The sequence below is a fragment of the Delphinapterus leucas genome, chromosome 3, assembly GCF_059928025.1.
Source record: "Delphinapterus leucas isolate spDelLeu-1000000601 "Yukka" chromosome 3, BTC_Dleu_Yukka2, whole genome shotgun sequence".
NCBI lineage: Eukaryota > Metazoa > Chordata > Mammalia > Artiodactyla > Monodontidae > Delphinapterus > Delphinapterus leucas.
The window spans coordinates 118,906,129-118,927,605 of NC_143131.1; the positions used below are offsets into that span (position 1 = coordinate 118,906,129).

The following is a 21,477-nucleotide window of genomic DNA, read 5'->3' on the forward strand; positions in this document are numbered from 1 at the left end:
TTAAATGATAGTAGGACTTTCTCCAGTGATGGTGTATGATACGGAGAGAGAAGAGGGAAATTTAACCTATTGGTAGTAATTTCATTTCTAGCAAATACATAATATACTAGTTCTTGGCATGTTTTATACAAAGAGAATCCAGAACTTTAAAGAATTGTTATATCTAAATGGTCTACATTGTGTGTTTATGTACACACACACGCACATACAAACTCATACGCACATTGATGGACATTTCCTTCGAATACAAATATTTTATCCAAATTTCACAGTCATATTTGGGGGAATTTATAAATATTGTGTTTATTTAAAATCTTGTATATCAGTTACCGAATTTTCACATTCATCTGTTTTATTCTTATGTGATTCGTTATGTTTCCATTTTGAGTCAAGGGAGTTGTGTGAATAGGTCTCAAAAATATTACAGGAAAAGGACATTCCCACCCAAATCTACAAAGCTGTGCAGAACTAGAGTCTGAGTTCTAAAAGCAAATGTAGAATATTACCTCTTTTTACAAATTCTGCACCACGTTTTACACATGCAAAAATGTACTTGTGGAAAGATGGAACTCATCAACCAATTTCAACTAGCATCCAGTGCTGAGCAGAATACAGTGATTTACTGTTGCTGGAAAGAAAAACATTTAATCTTCCATTACGTATTTGCAATGAAAACTGTCACGAAATGCAAGAAAAAAAAAAACCCCTACATCAACCGAAAATATGGACCGAGTCATTTTTACACTTACACATTCATGCGCATGGTGTCGCTCTTCACTGAGAACAATTCCTCGAAGAAAGCGCCTCCCCTCTTTCCTCCCCGCGGAAAATTTGGCCGATAGTGGAAAACCTCTAGTGAATTCTCCCGCAATAGAAGCCCGTAAAATTAGACCTTGAGAGGCATTTGAGGTAAGGTAGTCTATATACTTCAGATATCTCTGAAGGCTTTTGAGTGTACCATGCTGTCTTCCTGGAGAGGAGGCCCAGGAGCTCGGCTTTTGCTTCTCTCGCTTCTGCTCCTCGCAGCCTGGGAGGCGGGGAGCGGCCAGGTCCACTACTCGGTTCCGGAGGAGGCCAAACACGGCACCTTCGTGGGCCGCATCGCCCAGGACCTGGGGCTGGAGCTGACGGAGCTGGTGCCGCGCCTGTTCCGGGTGGCGTCCAAAGGCCGCGGGGACCTTCTGGAGGTAAATCTGCAGAACGGCATTCTGTTTGTGAATTCTCGGATCGACCGGGAGGAGCTGTGCGGGCGGAGCGCGGAGTGCAGCATCCACCTGGAGGTGATCGTGGATAGGCCGCTGCAGGTGTTTCATGTGGAGGTGGAAGTTACAGATATTAACGACAACCCGCCTGTGTTCCCTGAAAGTGAAAAAAGAATAATCATTGCTGAATCTAGACCTCCGGAAACTCGGTTCCCACTAGATGGCGCATCTGATGCAGATATTGGAGTAAACTCTGCCTTGACCTACCGAGTCTATCCCAACGATTATTTCACTTTGGGCACACAAAACAACCGTGAACAAACGTCTTCGTTATCACTTGTGTTAAAGAAATCATTGGACAGAGAGGAAATTCAGGAACATAGTTTATTATTGACAGCTAGTGATGGAGGCAAACCCGAGCTGACCGGCACAGTTCAGCTGCTGATTACAATCCTGGATGTGAATGATAACGCCCCAGAATTTGACCGCTTAATTTATAAAGTGAGAATGTTAGAGAATGCAGTTAATGGAACATTAGTGATCAAATTAAATGCCACAGACCCTGATGATGGTACGAATGCAGACATAATCTACTCATTTAGAAGACCTGTATCGCCTACAATATTATATGCGTTTTCCATAAATCCCAGCAGCGGAGAAATTCGGACAAAAGGTAAATTGGATTTCGAAGAAAAGAAATTGTATGAAATATCCGTGGAAGCAATTGACAAGGGGAATATTCCAATGGCGGGTCATTGTACCATTTTGGTGGAAATAGTAGATATCAATGATAACGCCCCAGAAGTTACCGTCACTTCTTTGGCTCTTCCGGTGCGAGAGGACGCTCAGGTGGGCACTGTCATCGCCTTGATCAGCGTGTCCGACCGCGACTCCGGCGCCAACGGGCAGGTGACCTGCTCCCTGATGCCCCACAGCCCTTTCAAGCTGGTGTCCACCTTCAAGAATTACTATTCACTACTGCTTGACAGCGCCTTGGACCGCGAGAGCGTGGCGAACTATGAGGTGGTAGTGACAGTGCGGGACGCGGGCTCGCCTTCCCTGTCGGCCACAGCCAGCGTGTCCGTGGAGGTGGCCGACGTGAACGACAACGCGCCCGCGTTCGCGCAGCCCGAGTACACGGTGTTGGTGAAGGAGAACAACCTTCCCGGCTGCCACATCTTCACGGTGTCCGCTCGGGACGCGGACGCGCAGGAGAACGCGCTGGTGTCCTACTCGCTGGTGGAGCGGCGGGTGGGCGAGCGAGCGCTGTCGAGCTACGTGTCGGTGCACGCGGAGAGCGGCAAGGTGTACGCGCTGCAGCCGCTGGACCACGAGGAGCTGGAGCTGCTGCAGTTCCAGGTGAGCGCGCACGACGCGGGCGTGCCGCCTCTGGGCAGCAACGTGACGCTGCAGGTGTTCGTGCTGGACGAGAACGACAACGCGCCCGCGCTGCTGCTGCCCGGGCCGGGCGGCGGGGCGGGCGCACTGAGTCAGCTGGTGGCGCGGTCGGTGGGCGCGGGCCACGTGGTGGCGAAGGTGCGCGCGGTGGACGCGGACTCAGGCTACAACGCGTGGCTGTCGTACGAGCTGCAGCCGGCGGCGGGTGGCGCGCGCAGCCCGTTCCGCGTGGGGCTGTACACGGGCGAGATCAGCACGACGCGCGCCCTGGACGAGGCGGACGCGCCGCGCCAGCGCCTGCTGGTGCTGGTGAAGGACCACGGCGAGCCGGCGCTGACGGCCACGGCCACCGTGCTGCTGTCGCTGGAGGACAGCGGCCAGGCGCCCAAGGCCTCTACGCGGGCGTCGACCGGCGCCGCTGGCGCGGAGGCCGCTCTGGTGGATGTGAACGTGTACCTGATCATCGCCATCTGCGCGGTGTCCAGCCTGTTGGTGCTCACGCTGCTGCTGTACACGGCGCTGCGGTGCTCGGCGCCGCCCAGCGAGGGCGCGTGCGGGCCCGGGAAGCCCACGCTGGTGTGCTCCAGCGCGGTGGGGAGCTGGTCTTACTCGCAGCAGAGGCGGCAGCGGGTGTGCTCTGGGGAGGGGCCGCCCAAGGCAGACCTCATGGCCTTCAGCCCCAGCCTTCCTCCTTGTCTGAGTTCTGCAGAGGTAACAGGTGAAATAGAACCAGATTCAGAACAGTTGAAAGAGGTGAGGTCGTATTTGAAATTTTCTTACTGTTTTAGCCCTCCTCACAGTTTTCTATTTAAGATTCTTCGATCTCAATTTTAAGATCGTTCTTTAATTTTGCTCATCATTATGGTATTTCATGAGTGTTACTGACATCATTAGTTTCATTATTCTTCAGATTGAAATCTTAAGGCAAAAGCCATAATATTGTTCATAATGTTAATAATTTGCTTTTGTTGTATTCTTAATAGTTATAAAGTATTTATTACCTACATAAGCATTTTCAAGAAACTCCACATTGTGATTACTTGAGCATTTAGAAAACTTTTGCTTTAATGAGGCTAACCATAATTAAACTTTAAAATCTCTTTATTTTTAAAATTTATTCCTCTACCCACATACAGGTTTTGTTTTGAACAGTGCCATAACTTTTAACATAACATCTTTTTAAAGGTGCATATTTCTTTCTTTTTAAAAAATCTTTTTTTGTTTGCTCCCTCCTCATTTTCCTCTAGACACATCACTGTTCCCCTGTCTGATAACCAATATGATTTCCTTTAACATTTTTATGTTCAGTTAATTATTCATTCACATGCATATACCTGGTGGGTTTTTTTTGTTATTGTTTCTTTTGGATAATTTATTAGAAGAGATAATCCATTTTACATTTCTCAGTCACCAATACCTCGTGGAAATCCCTACAAGTCTGACACTTTTAATAGCTGTGTAGTACTCCACACTCTGGATGTATCATTTTTTAAAAATTAATTAATTTATTTATCTTTTTATTTTTGGCTGTGGAAGTCCCAAATAATTAGCTTTTATCTTCCATCTATACCACAAATATTTTTCCTCCTATATATTGATTTGTTTAGGGTATATCTTGCCATATAAAAGTGTTTTAAAAATTTCTCTGTTTTTCTGTTATGGATTTTAAGGTCTCTAGGTTTAGTTAGGAAGGTCTTCCTTTTAGATTGAACATTCATTAATTAAATTCATTTAACAAACATTTGTTTTTAAATTTAATTTAAACAAATATAATTTACATATAATACTATATTAGTTTCAGATGTACAACCTAATGATTCAATATTTGTATATATTGTGAAATGATCACCACAATAAATCTACTTAACGTTCATCACTATACATAGTTACAAAAATTTTTTTCTTTTAATGAGAGCTTTTAAGATCTATTCTTTAGCAACTTTCAAATATATAATACAGCATTATTAACTATAGTCACCTATAGTCATGCTGTACATTACATCACCAGGGCTTATTTATTTTATAACTGTCAGTGTGTCTCTTGACCACCTTCACCCATTTCACCCACCCTCCACCCCTTGCATCTGGCAACTACCAATTTGTTTTCTGTATCTATGAGTTTGTTTGTTAGATTCCATATAAGTTAGGTCATTTTTTCTTAATGTAGGCATTTATTGCTATAAACCTCCTTCTTAGCACTGCTTTTGCTTCACCTCATAAGTTTTGATATGTTGTGTTTTCATTTTCACTTGTTTCAAGGTATTTTTGAATTTCCCATTGATTTCATCTTTGACCCATTGGTTTCCAAGAGTGTGTTAATTTCCACATATTAGACCATTGTGGTTGGAAAAGATACTTCATATGATTTCAGTCTTTTAAAATTTGCTTACACTTGTTTTGAACCTAATATCTGATCTATCCTGGAGAATGTCCATGTGTGCTTGAGAAGAATGTATATTCTGCTGCCCTTGGATGAAATGTTCTGTGTATATCCGTTAGGTACATTGGGTGTAAATTATAGTTCAAGTTCAATGTTTCCTCATTGGCTTTCTTTCTGGATGATGTATTCATTGATGAAAGTGGATATTGTAATGTTGTCTCTTAGTTCCTTCAGATCTGTTAGTATTTGTTTTATGTATTTATGTACTCTGATGTTAGGTGCAATTTATTTACAATTATTATATCCTTTTGATGAATTGACCACTTTATCACTATTAATGGCTTTCTTTGTCTCTTGTTACAGTTTTCTACTTAATCGACTTACAGTCGATTTTGTCTGATACAAGTATAGATACCTCTGCTCTCTCTTTTGGTTTCCATTTGCATGGAGTGTCTTTTTTCCATATCTTCATTTTGAGAGGGAATGTCTTGGAGGCAACGTGTAGCTGGTTTTTTCTTTTTCTTTTTTTTTAAAACCTATTCTGCCATTCTATGCCTTTTGATTGGACAATTTATTCCACTTACATTTAAAGTAATAATTGATAGGCAAGAACTTACTATTGCCATCTTGTTCATCGTTTTCTGGTTGTTTTGTAGTTCCTTTGTTCTTTTCCTCCTCTCTTGCTATCTTCTTTTGTGAACTGATGATTTTCCATTGGGGTATACTGTGATTCCCTTTTCTTTATCTTGTGTGTACATATGTACTATAGTTTTTTGTTTGTTTATTTTGTGGTTACCCTGTGGCTTACTTGAAATGTCTATAGCTATCACAGCCTATTTCAAGCTGATAACTTTTATCACATACAAAAACTCTACTCTTCTACTCTCCCCTTTATTTTTATTTATTTTTTAAAATTTATTTTATTTATCCATTTTTTTTTACTGCATTGGGTCTTTGTTGCCACATGCGGGCTTTTCTCTAGTTGAGGTGAGCAGGGGCTACTCTTCGTTGCAGTGCGCGGGCTTCTCACTGTGGTGGCTTCTCTTGTTGCGGAGCACAGGCTCTAGGCACGCAGGCTTCAGTAGTGTGGCACGCAGGCTCAGTAGTTGTGGCTCATGGGCTCTATAGTGCAGGCTCAGTAGTTGTGGTGCATGGGCTTAGTTGCTCTGCGGCATGTGGGATCTTCCCGGACCAGGGCTCAAACCCATGTCCCCTGAATCGGCAGGAGGATTCTTAACCACTGTGCCACCAGGGAAGCCTTCTTCCCTTACTTTATTTTTTGTTTTTGTTGCCATAATTGACATCTTTTTTAAAAATAAATTTATTTATTTATTTATTTTTGTCTGTGTTGGGTCTTTGTTGCTGCGCGCAGGCTTTCTCTAGTTGCAGCGAGCGGGGGCTACTCTTGGTTGTGGTGCATGGACTTCTCATTGCGGTGGCTTCTCTTGTTGTGGAGCACAGGCTCTAGGTGTGTGGGCTTCAGTAGTTGTGGCATGCGGGCTCAGTAGTAGTGGCTCGCAGGATCTAGAGTGCAGGCTCAGTAGTTGTGGCACATGGGCTTAGTTGCTCTGCGGCATGTGGGATCTTTCCGGACCAGGGCTCGAACCCGTGTCCCCTGCACTGGCAGGCAGATTCTTAACCACTGCCTCACCAGGGAAGTCCTTGACATCTTTTTATATTGTGTATCCATTAGCAAATTATTATAGCTATATCTATTTGTTTTTAGCTATATCTATTTTTTACACTTTTGTTTTTTAACCCTTACACTAGAGTTAAGTGGTTAGTTATTATGCCATCATATTACAGTATTAGATTATTCTGAATCTGACTATATACTTACCGTTATAAGTGTATTGTGTATTTTCATATGTTTTCATGTTACCAGATAGTAGCCTTTCATTTCAGCTTGAAGAACTCCTTTCAGCATTTCTTGTAAGGCACATCTAATGGTGATGAACTCCCTCAGCTTTTGTTTGTTTGGGAAAGTCTTTATCTCACCTCCATTTCTTTTCTTTTTTAAATTAATTAATTTATTTAGTTTTGGCTGTTTTGGGTTTTCGTTGCTGTGCGTGGGCTTTCTCTAGTTGCGGCGAGCAGGGCTACTCTTCCTTGCGGTGCACAGACTTCTCACTGCAGTGGCTTCTCTTGTTGTGGAGCACAGTCTCTACACATGCAGGCTTCAGTAGTTGTGATACACAAGCTCTAGAATGCAGGCTCAGTAGTTGTGGTGCACAGGCTTAGTTGCTCTGCGACATGTGGGATCTTCCCGGACCAAGGCTCGAACCCGTGTCCCCTGCATTGGCAGGTGGATTCTTAACCACTGCATCACCAGGGAAGTCCTCACCTTCATTTCTGAAGGTCAACTTTGTAGAGAAAAGTGTTCACGGTTGGCATGTATTTTCTTTCAGCTCTTTGAATATATCATCCCACGCTCTCCTGGCGTATTTCTCCTGCTGAAAAATCTGCTGATAGCCTTATAGGGGTTGTCTTGTTTAATATAAACTTTTTTCTCTTGTTGCTTTAAAAATTCTCTTTTCATCTTTGATTTTATACAGTTTTATTATAATTTGTCTTGAAGAAGATGGTTTTGCATTGAAAATTTGGAGTGACCTATTGGCTTCATGAACTTGGATGTCCAAATCCCTCCCCAGGTTTGGGAAGTTCTCATCACTATTTATATAAGCTTTGTACCCTTTTCTCTCTCTCTCTTCTTCTGAAACTCCAGTGATTATTTCTTTTAATGGTGTCCCTTAAGTCCCATAGTCTTTCTTCATTCCTTTTCACTATTTTTTCTTTTTGCATCTCTTGATCAGATGCTTTAAAATGATCTCTCTTGCTCCTTCTACTGTCTTTCTGTCACATTTCAATTTTCTGGTTCTATAGCAGCAAGCTGTTCTCCCTTGTTCTCAGTGGCCACTAGGCATCTAAAGTATCTTGGTTCCCTGACAGTTCCAAGTCAGGTGAGAAAGATACCAGTTCCTTGAGCAGCCCTCCAAAAACCTGAAAGGCTGGATTCACACTCTCCTTTCTCCTTCCCAAGGGAGCTAGCTGCCCCCTTGCTATTTTTTGTTCTTCACGGCTCTCAGGCATCCAAACTACGCCAGTTCCATCAGTTCTCTGAGCGAGGCAATATAAAAACTAGTCCCCCAGGCAGCCCTCCAAGAAGCTGAAACATTGGACACATGCTCTACTCTTCTCTTTCCCCTTGAAGGTGGAGTAATGAACCAGGGTGTTTTTTCCTGGTGCTGAGCTGTGCCAGCTTGGGGGAGGGGCTGATGTGAGTAAAGTAAAATTATTCTTATTTGTTTCAATACAGCTGTTTCAGCTTTATGCTCACTTAGGTACTCCCAACTTCTTGATTATGGAATTTTTGCAAGGGTATTTTATTACATATATCATTATGAATTGGTATTTTTGTGGGACAATTAGGGCTGGAACTTTCTATTCTGACATCTTGCTGGTGTCATTTGATCCATTTTGAGTTAATTTTTGTATATAATGTGATGTAGTGGTCCAACTTCATTCCTTTACAAGTGGATATTCAGTTGTCTTGATATCACTTATTGAAAAAGAATTATTCTTTTCCCATTGAAGTGTTTGGGAACCATTGTTGAAAATCAACTGATGAATAAATGTGGGAATTTATTTCTGGATTCTCAATTATATTCCATTGATCTATATGTCTATCCTTATCCCACTACCACATTCTCTTGATTATTGTAACTTTGTACCTAGTTTTTAAATCAAGAATCATTAGTGCTCCAACTTTGTTCTTTTTTATCAATATTGTTTTGGCTGTTTTGGGTGTTCTTGCATTTTCTTATGAATTTTAGGATCAGTTTGTCAATTTCTGCAAAAAGCCAGCTTACTTTTGACAGGGAATTTGTTGACTCTGTAGATCACTTGGGGGAGTATTGCCATTTTAACAGTATGAAATTATACTATCTTCATGAGCATGGGATTTTCCCCCCATTTATTTACATTTTCTTTAATTCCTTTCAACAATGTTTTATAGTATTCAGAGTATGCATTTTATATTTCTTTTGTTAAATTTATTCCTTAATATTTTCATCTTAAAAAAATTATTTATTTGTTTATTTATTTTGGCAGCATTGGGTATTCGTTTCTGCACACAGGCTTTCTCTAGTTGCAGCGAGCTGGGGCTGCTCTTTGTTGCTGTGCGCGGGCTTCTCATTGCAGTGGCTTCTCATGCTGTGGAGCATGGGCTCTAGGCGCGTGGGCTTCAGTAGTTGGGGCTCGCGGGCTCTAGAGCACAGGCTCAGTAGTTGTGGTGCACAGGCTTAGTTGCTCCGCGGCATGTGGGATCTTCCCGGACCAGGGCTCGAACCCGTGTCCCCTGCATTGGCAGGCGAATTCTTAACCACTGCACCACCAGGGAAGCCCCCTTCAATGAATTTTAAACTGTATTTTTTTTTAAACTGTATTTTTGAGTTATTTTCTCCGTGGTTTCTCTAGAATTTACTATATACGTTATAACTTAACAGTATCTCCAGATTTATATTAACTTAATTCTATTAAGACAGAAAGATATTACTCCTATATAGCTCTTTTTCTTCCACCCTTTTTGCTTTATTATTATTATAGCTATTACATCTTATAGTGGGTTGAACTGTGGCCTCCAAAACGATATGTCCACTTCCTAACCCCTGGAACCTATGAAAGTGACCTATTAGGAAAAAAAGGACTTTGAAGATGTAATTAAGTTAAGGATCTTCAGATGAGTTCATCCTGGATTTTCCAGGTGGGCACTAATTCCAATGAGAAGTTTTTTTTTATAAGAGATAGAATAAGGGAAGACACAGACACAGAGGGAAGGCCATGTGAAGATAGAAGCAGAGATTGCAGCAATGCAAATAGCCACCAAAAGCTGTATGAGGCAAGGAATGGAATCTCCACTAGAGCCTCCAGAAGCCTCCAGTACAGCCCCTCAAACACCTTGATTTTGGATTTCTCCCCTCCAGAACTGTCAGAAAAACTGTCTTAAGCCACCCAATGTGTGGTAATTTTTTTTGCAGCAGCTGCAGGAAACCAGTATATATCTCTATATATTACAAACCCGAAAGTACATTGTTATAATTATTATATTATATAATTTTATATCTTTTAAAGATGCTGAGAGAAAAAGGGAAAGCAATTATATATTTATAGTGTTTCTTTTTTTTTTTTTTTTTTTTTTGTACGCAGGCCTCTCACTGTTGTACCCTCTCCCGCTGCGGAGCACAGGCTCCGGACACACAGGCTCAGCGGCCATGGCTCACGGGCCCAGCCGCTCCGCGGCATGTGGGATCTTCCCAGACCGGGGCACGAACCCGTGTCCCCTGCATCGGCAGGCGGACTCTCAACCACTGCACCACCAGGGAAGCCCTATAGTGTTTCTTATTTGCCATTTCTGGTTCTGTTCATTTGTTGATGTGGATCAGAATTACCATCTGTTGTCCTTTCCTTATCTAATACAGCTGTTCTTCTATCCACCTCCTTTGTACTGTAATTGGCAAAGTTGTTTCATTTCTAAATATTATAGGCCCGGCAATACATTTATACATATTGTTACATACAATTGCTTTTTTAAAAGGAGAAGCCTCTGGGCATATCTCAGAAGGAGTACTCTTCCTCTCTCCCTGCCAGAGCCACAAGGGAATGTTTCTTGGATGTTCACTTTGAGAACCTAGTGGGGTTCCTGAAAGCAAAGCCCGTAAAATTGGGTGTAGGGGGCCCCAACTGTGCCCTCCAGGAGTTTCTCACTCTCAAGATAGTCCACAACTCAGCCTTCAGCAATTTGTCAAAATTTCCATTTAAGTGTTCCCTACCAGCCTCTGGCTCTAGTGGCTTCTGCTCCGTGGAAGAAGATCTTGGCTGTGACTCTCTGGATTTGCTTGTTTCTCCAGATTTCAGGGCAGAGGTTTTCCCTGTAAACTCAGTTCTCTGATGGGTTCAGGAAAAGTCATGTATCCAGCTTTTCTTCTTGTTATTATAAGGAAAGGAGTGATAAATTCTAAGCTCTTTACATGTTGGAGCTGAAACGGGAAGTTTGTTCTTTCTGTTTATTTTTCTCAGCCTTCTCAAATGTTTCTTCTTGTTCTTGACTATGTACCAAGCAGAGCCTGTTCACTTTTTTAGTGTTTCCAATGTGGCTTTAATTTCTGTTATTATATTCTGTTATTTCTGATTTTATATTTCTCTTCCATTTATTTCATGAATTGCATCAGCTCAGTTTTCATGGTCTTTTGTGGCCTTTTCATTTTGAAATTCTGTATCTTTGTTTTGAGTTCTTAATTCTCTGAGACCCTTTAAAATTGTTTCATAAATCTTCTGACTAGAGACCTCTAGAGACCTGTGGCGTTTTTCTGTTTTTTGCTTTTTGTTTTGGCCGGGCCATGCCGTATGTGGGATCTTAGTTCCCTGACCAGGGATCGAACCTGTGCCCCCTGCAGTGGAAGCACGGAGTCTTAACCACTGGACCACCAGGGAAGTTCCAGAGACCTGTGTGTTCTCATCTGTTATTTTTCATATTTATTTTCTTATTCCTTCTTGTAATATTTATGTAGATCCTATGTTGGCTCTTTTTTGATTACTATTTATCTTTGAGAGGAGTTCCTTTAGCACCAGCTATCTGCAGGTGGAAAGTGTAAATGGATGGGCCAGCAGTGCTCTGGACTAACGTGATCATTTCCTTGTTTACCGTTCGTTAGAGGAGTTTGCGTGTACCTTAGCTTTTACATACCTCCAACTAATGAGAACTGGCAGCTGCAGAGCAATTTGTCATCTAGAGTTTTCTCTTAACTTTACCGTATTCTTAGGTTCACTCTTGAAACAATGGTGCCTCTGCTCACTATCACATTCAGTCCTGCTTTCTCTCCTATTTTGCGCTGACAAATGGGTTTACAGGAAAACGCTGCCTGATTTAGCCTATGTACCTAGGTGTTTTTGTTCCAAACAAGGGACCTTTGGTTTTATATCTCAGTGTGAAGCACTACTCTGGAAAACTCCAATCTACCAGCTTTTCCCAAGGTCTCCAGTGGCAGGAATCTTATCTCAGCATTTTCTCTTATCTTAGTTCAATCTTCATGGCACTTGGTAACTTCTCTTCATATATACTATGGTTGAAGTTCAAATGTTTTAAAGAGTTTCATCAAAGATACAACTTTAGGGCTTCCCTGGTGGTGCAGTGGTTGAGAGTCTGCCTGCCGATGCAGGGGATACGGGTTTGTGCCCAGGTCCGGGAAGATCCCACATGCCGTGAAGCGGCTAGGCCCGTGAGCCATGGACGCTGAGCCTGTGCGTCCGGAGCCTAAAAAGATATAACTTTATTAAATTGAAATGTTTATTTTCATTTATCCATAATTGATAGAAATCCCACTTTTTGTCTAGTTATTGAAGGTATGTAGGAAAGGTATGTTTTTTATTTTTAAGCTAATCATCTCATTGAGCTCTTTTTTAGTTCTAATTATTTTTTCTTTAATTCTCTGGGATTTTATGAGTAGAAAATTATATTACCTATAAATTTATCATCTAACAGTATATTTTATACTCCTTTCTAACACACACACACACACACACACACACACACACTTCCTTATCTTGTGTTGTCCAGAATATCCAAGTCAGTATTGAATAATAACTATGACATGAGGTGTGGTGTTATGCTCCTGATTTTTCATGGGAAAAATTCTAGTGTTTTTACTGTTTAAAATTAAGATGGCCATTTTTTTTTGTGACAGCTGTCAAATTTTTATCAACTTTCTTTTAAATATATATCACAATAATGATCTGGAAATACTTTGTTTTGAAACTTAATATAATGTGGGATTTGTGTAGAGTCCTTTTTGGAGAATGTTGATAGTGTCTTTCTCAGATCTTTATTTTAGGTTAGGTGCTCCTAATAAACTGATGTCAGGTAGGGTGGTTGGTAGTGGTTGCAAGCCTTCCTTTTCAGCCACACTTGATGAAAATCTTTTTCTGAAGCTCAGAGGAAGATCTGGTGTGACTGCTTACCAAATATGTAGGAATATGAAGTTTGATATAGGTAAAATATGTGATTGAATCAGATTGGCTAGCTCTTAACACAATGACATTCAGCAAATTTGAGTTAAAAAATTAAGTATAAAAGTCTAGGACTGGGACTTCCTTGGTGGCGCAGTGGTTAAGAATCTGCCTGCCAATGTGGGGGACACGGGTTTGAGCCCTGGTCCGGGAGGATCCCACATGCCGCGGAGCAACTAAGCCCATGCGCCACAACTACTGAGCCTGCACTCTAGAGCCCGTGAGCCACAACTACTGAGCCCGTGTGCCACAACTACTGAAGCCTGCGCGCCCTAGAGCCCATACTCCACAACAAGAGAAGCCACCGCAATGAGAAGCCCACGTACTGCAACGAAGAGTAGCCCCCGCTCCCCGCAACTAGAGAAAGTCTGCGTGCAGCAACAAAGACCCAACGCAGCCAAAAATAAATAAATTAAAAAAAAAAGTCTAGGACTTTTTGATCTGTGGCTTAATAACATCTAGAAAAAAACAAATGTGAATTTTAGTTTTTAATCCATCATAAAAAAGGTATGTGATGCAGCTGAAAAAGGGTCTATGACATTTTAAATGATATTATATTATGGAGAAAAACTTGGTAGTACAAACTTAAGAAATTCTATAGCAGTGTGCCATTGGTAAGGTGTTCAAGTAAAAAAAGAAACAATGAATGACGTAGGCCAGGCTGCTATGTATCGAGATACATAGCCACTTAATTTACATGCGCAAAGCTTAGCTGGATATTTAAGAAACAAAACTGAGTGATACAGATCTCTACCCTCAAACAACTCCCACCCTGTTAGGCTTGATTTTAACACTATGTGAAGCTATTTTACAGGATGAAAATTTGCTTAACGTGGTTGTCATGTCCAGTCTTTTAATTTAGTTCCCATAAGTACATAACATACTCCCAGGGAATAATCTTAAGCACTAAGAAAATCTTATTTAAAGTACAGTATCCTGGTCTTCCCTGGTGGCGCAGTGGTTGAGAGTCCGCCTGCCGATGCAGGGGACACGGGTTCGTGCCCCGGTCCAGGAAGATCCCACATGCTGTGGAGCGGTTTGGCCCGTGAGCCATGGCTGCTGGGCCTGCGTGTCCGGAGCCTGTGCTCCACAAAGGAAGAGGCCACAACGGTGAGAGGCCCGCGTACTGCAAAAAATAAATAAATAAATAAAGTACAGTATCCTTTTGCTGACAAACTCTTTGGTGGGTATTCAGATTATTCTCCTGTTTGGCTTCAATATCTCTAATATGAACTTATGCATTGTGGCTAGAAATCTCTTGAATTTACAGATTATGGCCAAGTTTGGTGGGAGAGCTTTATAATAACAGTCTTTGCAATAGAACCCAAGCAGAAATCAGAACAATGTTTTTGCACAGAGTCCACTTAAATTTGTACTTCCACCTAATTAAAAGCTTGAAAATATTTGAATTAGGAGACACTATGGAAAATGCCATAAACTGGCCAAATGAAATATTAGAAAGGAAAGGTTCTGCTAAAGAGAAGTTTTGTTAATGTACGATTTTATTCACCTAGCAATCTTATACAAAACAAAAAAGTCTTGAGACTTTCTCATCTTTGGGATATCCAAATATCCCAAGTATCTCCTAAATGTTGCTTTCCCACAGATCCCAGTTTATATGAGCAAATATTGCTTTCCCACAAACTCCAGTTTATGTCAGTAAATACCACGTTCCCACAAATCCCGGTTATGCCTAAAGATAGGGAGGCAGATGGTGGGACAAATTCTACTAGGAGAGCTCTATCTACTTATTCGTGAGGCTAATTAAATCTTTTTAAAATAAACATCAGTGGCAGTTTAAACAGAAACAGGAGAAAAGGGAAGCCAAAAGTCTGAGAAGTGTGTGAATGGGGGAGAGTTTTTGTCAGGATTTTCCATGCTGATTCTCAGTATGTGTTTTCCTTTCTCCCCACTTCCTAATCCACACCCACACATCCTGTTGATCTCGGAGAGGCAGAAGTGAGTGATGGCGTGAAGCGAGATCTTAATTCCTTGCCCAGGAATTGAACGTGGGTAGCCTGGATGAAAACCAGGAATCCTAGCTGCCACACCCCCTGGCTCTTGCTCCCAGTGAAAAATGCATTTCTCACAGAGGCAAAACTGTAAAAACAGGTACAAAGTTTATTATTAGAGACACAGCACAACAACAAGTGGGAGAGCACAGTTTGTTTAGTTAAGATAGAAGCAAGGCAGAGATGCACACCCGGAGAGAAAGGGTGTAGGTGCCCTCCTTAATGAGGAGGAGTTCAGTAAAGAGGTGGTTAAGTCATCTATATAGGGCAGTTCTTCTGGGTCTTTGTTTACCTTTGGCCAATTATCTGGTTTCTTTTTCCACACCTGCCCTGCCTTAGGACCCTCCCCAACATGCGTGCACAACAGCCCAGAGGCTATGGGATGGCCTTAGCATCACATATTATGGGGTGGTGCCCCCTCCCTTTTGACCCCCAAGGAGCCTTTTCTAAGCATGTGCAATATTTCCCTTGCCCCAAGGATGGGAAATGTATGAACTCTTGATCTTTTAACAGGGTTTAGTCCCACTCGGTCCCTGCCATAAAAATGTCCAATGTCCAGTTATTTATCCTATTTCTGTTGCTGGTTTTTACATCAAGGTGCAGATCTCGAAATATACACTGGAGTCCGGTCATAAATATGTAGTTCTGGAGCCCGTTTGTCTCTTGTATGTGATGTAAACAGGGGGCTGGTAATGAATGTCCGGCCTGGAGCTCATCTTCTTCTAACCCAAGGAAGTGTGAGCAGGAGGCTAGTTGTAAATGTCTAGCCTGGAGCCCATCTATCTCCTGCCTCACTATCCTCCTAAACCCGGGATAATAAGAAGCTTGATTGCAGGTGTAAAATTCACGGGCCTTCCAAAACTTGAGTACATCTCTCCAGGTGCATTTCATCGGCTGCTAATGGAAAAGCAAAAAGTATAACCTTTTACCCCAAAGCAGTTAGCTTGGTTAGCAGCATTGAATTGAGAAAATGCAAATCCTAATAATCTCTCACACTGAAGTAGAAAATCAGTTTTGGTTCTGAAATTTGGTGAGGAATCAATTCAATTTTTATTAGTTATTTCACATCCTAATGAGGATTCCCCAATGATGGCTATGCTTATGACTCTACCGAACAACATTTCAACGGGCTGACAGGTTTCTCGCTTTAATTTTATTCAAGACTTGGCGTCAATGATTTTTTTGGTTCCCTAGTTCGGAAAGACAAATTAGTCAGGGGCATTTACTATATACTTACATTGCCTTATGTGGCAGCCTGCCCTACTTCCTTGGAAGAAATAAGGAATGGGTTTGTGATGGTCAGAGGAGACTGGTTCTTAGTGGCACACTGAAGTTACCAATCCCACTTTTAGTCTTAAACCAGAAAGCTGGAGCTGCCTATCTACTCCTGCCCCCACCTCCATTTTAACTGACAATTTAAAAAATTATTAGAGAAATATTCAAACATACACTAAAGTTGAGAGAATTGTGTAATTAACCCCATGTATCCTGTACTCAGCTTCAATAATTATCGATACTTTTAGGCAGTTTTCTGACCAGGAAATATAATGCCCTGAAAGCTTCAATTCTCTATCTCTACTTGGCTTTTGTCTTTCAAATTTTGGTTCCTGGGCCTTTGGACACTGCAATTGTATTAAAAGAAGGATTTGAGTGAGGAATTTAGTGTTTAATGTCAGTCTCTTTTTCAGCTCTCCTCCCTCTCTGGAGAAGCCACTGGTTATTGGGTGCTAGGTGGAATCTGGCAGTATTTATTGCGGCCAAGAGCTGTTTTTCTTAAAACAGATCACTGTCCCGATTTCCGTGCAGAAGACCGGCCAAAAAACAAAGCTGGAGAATTTATGGGTATCAAGCCAGTTCTTACCCCACCTCAGTGCTGTTTTCTAAACATTTACAGAGAGCAAATTTGCAGAACAGTTTTCTGGTCACACTCTGTAAAGTATCTCAGTACTTTCTCTCCCCTTCACTTTGCACGTCCTGTTTGGGGATGAGTTGTCAATCTTTCTGAGTTTTTGGTGCTAACCTCCTCCCTCGCCCACAGCGTCGGGGGCCGCTTGCAAAGCACTCCCAGTAGGGCCTCCTGGGGAACGAGAAGCTGCTGATCCGCAAAAAAGCGGAAACGTGGAACCGGAATTGAGCTCGCACGCTTTTGTGTCTTGAAAAGCGAGAATCCCGGGGAAGCTTCCCAATCTGCCTCTCGCTGGTAGCCTCTGCTGAAATCTTGGCAGCTCCCGGGATATAAGAAGGTGCAGGAAGAGACTTAAACCCGCAGCGGAGAGGCTGAGAATCCAGCACGGAATGCATCCCAGCACTTGGTTTGTGGGCTCCTGTTTCCTTAAGCCTCGAAGGTGTCGTGGTTCACGGTCACGGTTCCGCCTATCAGCGCCTCCGCCCTGCGGTTCCTGTCGGAGTTCCGCCCTCTCCGCGGGCAATGTAGGGAGTCAGTGGGTCCGAGCACCCGGGGCCCGACGCTCCGCTTTCAATCAGTCGCGGAGAAACGCCAGCCGACCTCAGCCCCAGTACAACCTCAACCTTAAGGGAGAGGTTGTAGACATTAAGACCGCGGCGGTCTCAGGGCGTTGTCCTAGGAAACGCCGTTTAAGGGAAGTCGTATTAGTTGTTGGGAGCGTCTTCCTTGCCCCCCGCGCTCGCTGCCAGGGCGCGGGGCGAGATCCCAGCTGGCTGGGAACGGAGACCGCGCTTCCCCAACGCCGGCGGTTTACCTCGTCTCTGCACCCCTAGGCGGCGCTGCACTCCTCCGCACCCGGTCCGCTCCGCTTTCCCAGACGGCTGCCAAGCCTCCAGTCTAGCAAGCCTAGCTCGCAGCCGGCCGGCCCCGGGCAATTCCGGTATTCGGAAGGCGAACGTCGGCGGTCTCTGCACCTCCAGTCGGCAGCAGCGGCCAGTCGGCCCTCGTTTTTTTCTTTTTTAAAACCACGGCTTGTGATCTCCGGGAGTCCGGAGCATGGTCCCGGGTCACCGCTGGTGGAACGAGGACGCCGAGAGGGAGGGAGGATGGTGGGCTGGAGGGTGGCGGTTCTATGTTTGTGGGTCTCCTGCGGCTCTGCAGCGGGACAGCTGGAATACTCCGTGTCGGAGGAGACCGAACGGGGCGTAGCCGTAGGCAATGTTGCCCAGGACTTGAGGCTGTCAGCGGCCGCTCTGTCCTTGCGGAACTTTCGCTTCCTTTCCAGCCACGGCGAGCCCTACTTCGAGGTCTATCTGGCCAGCGGAAGCTTGGTGGTCAGAGAGCCGGCGGATCGCGAACGGCTGTGCGGGGACAAAGCTGCCTGCGTTCTGACCTATGAGCTGGTGCTGGAGGACCCGCTGGAGCTGCACAATATTCACGTTCACGTCCTAGACACCAACGACAACTCGCCTCACTTCCCTGCCGGCGACGTGCAGTTGCACATTCCCGAGTTCCTGATGCCGGAGCCCGTTTTACTCTCCCTAACGCCCAAGATGCCAACGAGGGAAGCAATGGGGTGCTAAGCTACAGCCTGAGCCCCAGCCAGCACTTTCGCCTGGACATGGGGTCGTGCGCGGGTCGACGGCAGCGAATACCCGGAGTTGGTATTGGAGAAAGGGCTGGATCGGGAGCAGCGTGCCACCCACCGGCTGGTGCTCACCCCGGGACGGCGGGCCGCCGGCGCGCTCCGGAGACGCACAAGTCACCATCGTCGTGGTGGACACAAACGACAATGCATCTGTATTTGAGCGCTCAGTATACCGCACCAAGGTGCCCAGAGTCCCCCCAACGGGACTGTGTTATTCCGAGTTCAAACCTCGGACCCGGATGAAGGCTCCAATGGGGAAATCCGGTACTCCTTAAGCAGTAGCACGCAGGCAAAGCTGCGACACCACTTTCACGTGCACCCTAGAAATGGGGAATTGCGGGTAGCTGCTTCACTGGGTCCGCCTGAAACACTGTTGGAGGCATACATCGAGGCGAGGGATGAAGGCGCCTTCGGTCTAGCCAGCACCGCCAAACTGCTGGTGGAAGTGACTGATGTGAACGATCACGATCCCTATGTGAACCACCCCACTTTCTCCAGGCCAGTTTCCGAGGACACCGCCGCTGGCACAGTGATTGCTCTCAGTGTAAGGGATGAGGACCTTGGTCCCAATGGTAAGGTCGTTTGTAGCATGTCCACTGGAGGCCCTTTTAAGCTGAAGGCTTCCTTTGACAACTACTACAGCTTGCTGACTGGTGGGCCGTTGGACCGGGAGCAGGCCAGTGAATACCAGGTCCTGATCACTGCCTTAGATGGTGGCTCGCCCCCACTTAGCACCCGCAGGACACTGACTGTGTCAGTTGCTGATGTGAACGACAATACACCAAACTTTCCTCAACCGAAACAGGAACTTCTTGTGGCAGAAAACAATGGCCCTGGGACCTCCCTAGGATGTGTGTTTGCCCAGGACCCAGATCTGGGGAAGAATGGTGTCATCTTTTATGAGCTGTTGGATATTATCTCTGAAGGGCAGGCAGCCTCTAACTTGGTGGCAGTAGATTCCTCCAGTGGGGCTATCACTGCCAAAATTTCCTTTGACTTTGAGCAGCTCAGGGAGTGTCACTTCCAAGTGGAAGCCCAGGATGGTGGCATTCCTCCCAGAAGTGCAACAGTGACTGTGAACTTGTTTGTGGTAGACAGGAACGACAATGCTCCAGTCATCTTGTTTCCCTTGCCCAGAAATGGCTCTGTCCCAGTGGAAATTGTGCCCCACTCTGCCAGAACAGGACACCTGGTCACAAAAGTGGTAGCAGAGGATGCAGACAGTGGCTCCAATGCTTGGCTTTCTTACCACATCTCTCAGGCTTCTGACTCGAGCCTTTTTAGAATTTCAGCCAATATGGGAGAGCTCCATACTGCTCGCTTAGTTCTTCCCACCGATGCAGTTAAACAGAGGGTGGTGGTAGTGGTTCGGGACCATGGAGACCCATCACTTTCCACCTGTGTCACACTGGGCGTTCTGTTGAGCAACTCTGTCCCTCGGGTCCTTCCAGACTTTGAAGATGGCTGGGAAAAAGGCGGGCACCTTTCTGCCCAGAACCTGTATTTAGTAGTTGCCCTGGCCTGTATTTCCTTTTTATTTCTGGGGTGCTTACTTTTCTTTGTGAGTAGCAAGTTGAGCCAGATCCCAGGTTGTTGCTCTCAGAGCTGCTGTCGCTCTCCAGAGGAGTTGAGATATGGGAGCAAGATGGCTTTGAATCCTTGCATGACATCTGCCACAATAGATGTCACTACAGTCGAAAGACTTTCTCAGACCTTCCTCTGTCGGGCCTCTCTGGGACTTGGTTCTGACAATAACAGTTTGCTGTTGCGTGGGGAATACAGTGCTGCTGACCTGAGAAATTTGGCCTCTGGGATAGAACTGAATGTGCCAATATCCTGTATTCAGATTCACAATAGGAAAGGGGATCATGCAAATGTAAATGCCGTGGTAAGCAAATTTTATGGGATTTGATTCCCTTGACCAGGAAATGACCACTAGCTATTTCTGAAATGTTTCTTAGATGAGCCTTTGGCAACATTTAATCCAATGAATTGAATGCTCCTGCTTAGCATCCCCTGTGCTAAGGATTCTGGGAAGATATAGGCATTAAAAGAGACTGACCTTGGCCTCAAGAAGGTTACAGTTTATTTTTGAGAAAGCAAGGTAAGAAATTCAAACCTATTACAGAACAACTAAAATAATATAGCATAAAGGTCTAAAATTTTAAAAAAAGCACCAAAGTTTCTGGTACAGGTAATAAACAACCTGGGGGGTCTTTTTAAAAAATATTTATTTTTATTTACTTATTTTTGGCTGTGTTGGGTCTTTGTTGCTGCTCGTGGGCTTTCTCTAGTTGTGGTGAGCAGGGGCTACTCTTTGTTTCAGTGCATGTACTTCTCATTGCGGTGGCTTCTCTTGTTGCAGAGCCCAGGCTCTAGGCATGCAGGCTTCAGTAGTTGTGGCACACGGGCTCAGTGCTCTAGAGCACAGGCTCTAGTAGTTGTGGCGCATGGGCTTCGTAGCTCCGCGGCATGTGGGATCTTCCCGGACCAGGGCTTGAACCTGTGTCCCCTGCATTGGCAGGTGCATTCTTAACCACTGTGCCACCAGGGAATTCCCCTGGGGTGTCTTTAAATAATTCCTTTTACGAATTTCTTTAAGGAATTACTTAAAGCAAATATCCCTTCATTAGAAGTATTTTGAGCAACAGATATGTGTAAGGCATTCTGATTCCTAAGGTGAGAATGAAAATTATGTAAGAGTCTTTGTGTAATACAAACTTAATATCATGGATGATGAGACGTTTATTCAAACCATTACAATACATGATTTTAAAATGATGATAACCTAAGACATGTAAAAGTAAATTGCAGTGGATGTTCAAAGAAGGGAGAGAGATAACATGAGAGAACATCTAGGCAGGGAGGAG

General features: G+C 44.1%; 2 protein-coding genes across 2 annotated transcripts; both read left to right on the forward strand.

Moving 5' to 3' along the window:
• Positions 1 to 908: 908 nt before the first annotated feature.
• PCDHA13 (protocadherin alpha 13) lies at positions 909 to 17,292 on the forward strand. The gene is made up of 2 exons (XM_089908581.1): positions 909 to 3,353; positions 17,215 to 17,292. Exons 1-2 carry the CDS (start codon positions 960 to 962, stop codon positions 17,290 to 17,292), a joined length of 2,472 nt encoding a protein of 823 aa, XP_089764707.1. The 5' UTR covers positions 909 to 959.
• Positions 17,293 to 18,065: 773 nt separating this feature from the next.
• PCDHAC1 (protocadherin alpha subfamily C, 1) lies at positions 18,066 to 20,789 on the forward strand. Its single transcript, XM_022566567.3, is given in 5 exon segments — positions 18,066 to 18,480; positions 18,483 to 18,589; positions 18,591 to 18,679; positions 18,681 to 18,793; positions 18,796 to 20,789. Coding segments are annotated over 5 exon segments (2,448 nt in total). The 3' UTR covers positions 20,520 to 20,789.
• The last annotated feature ends 688 nt before the right edge of the window (positions 20,790 to 21,477 follow it).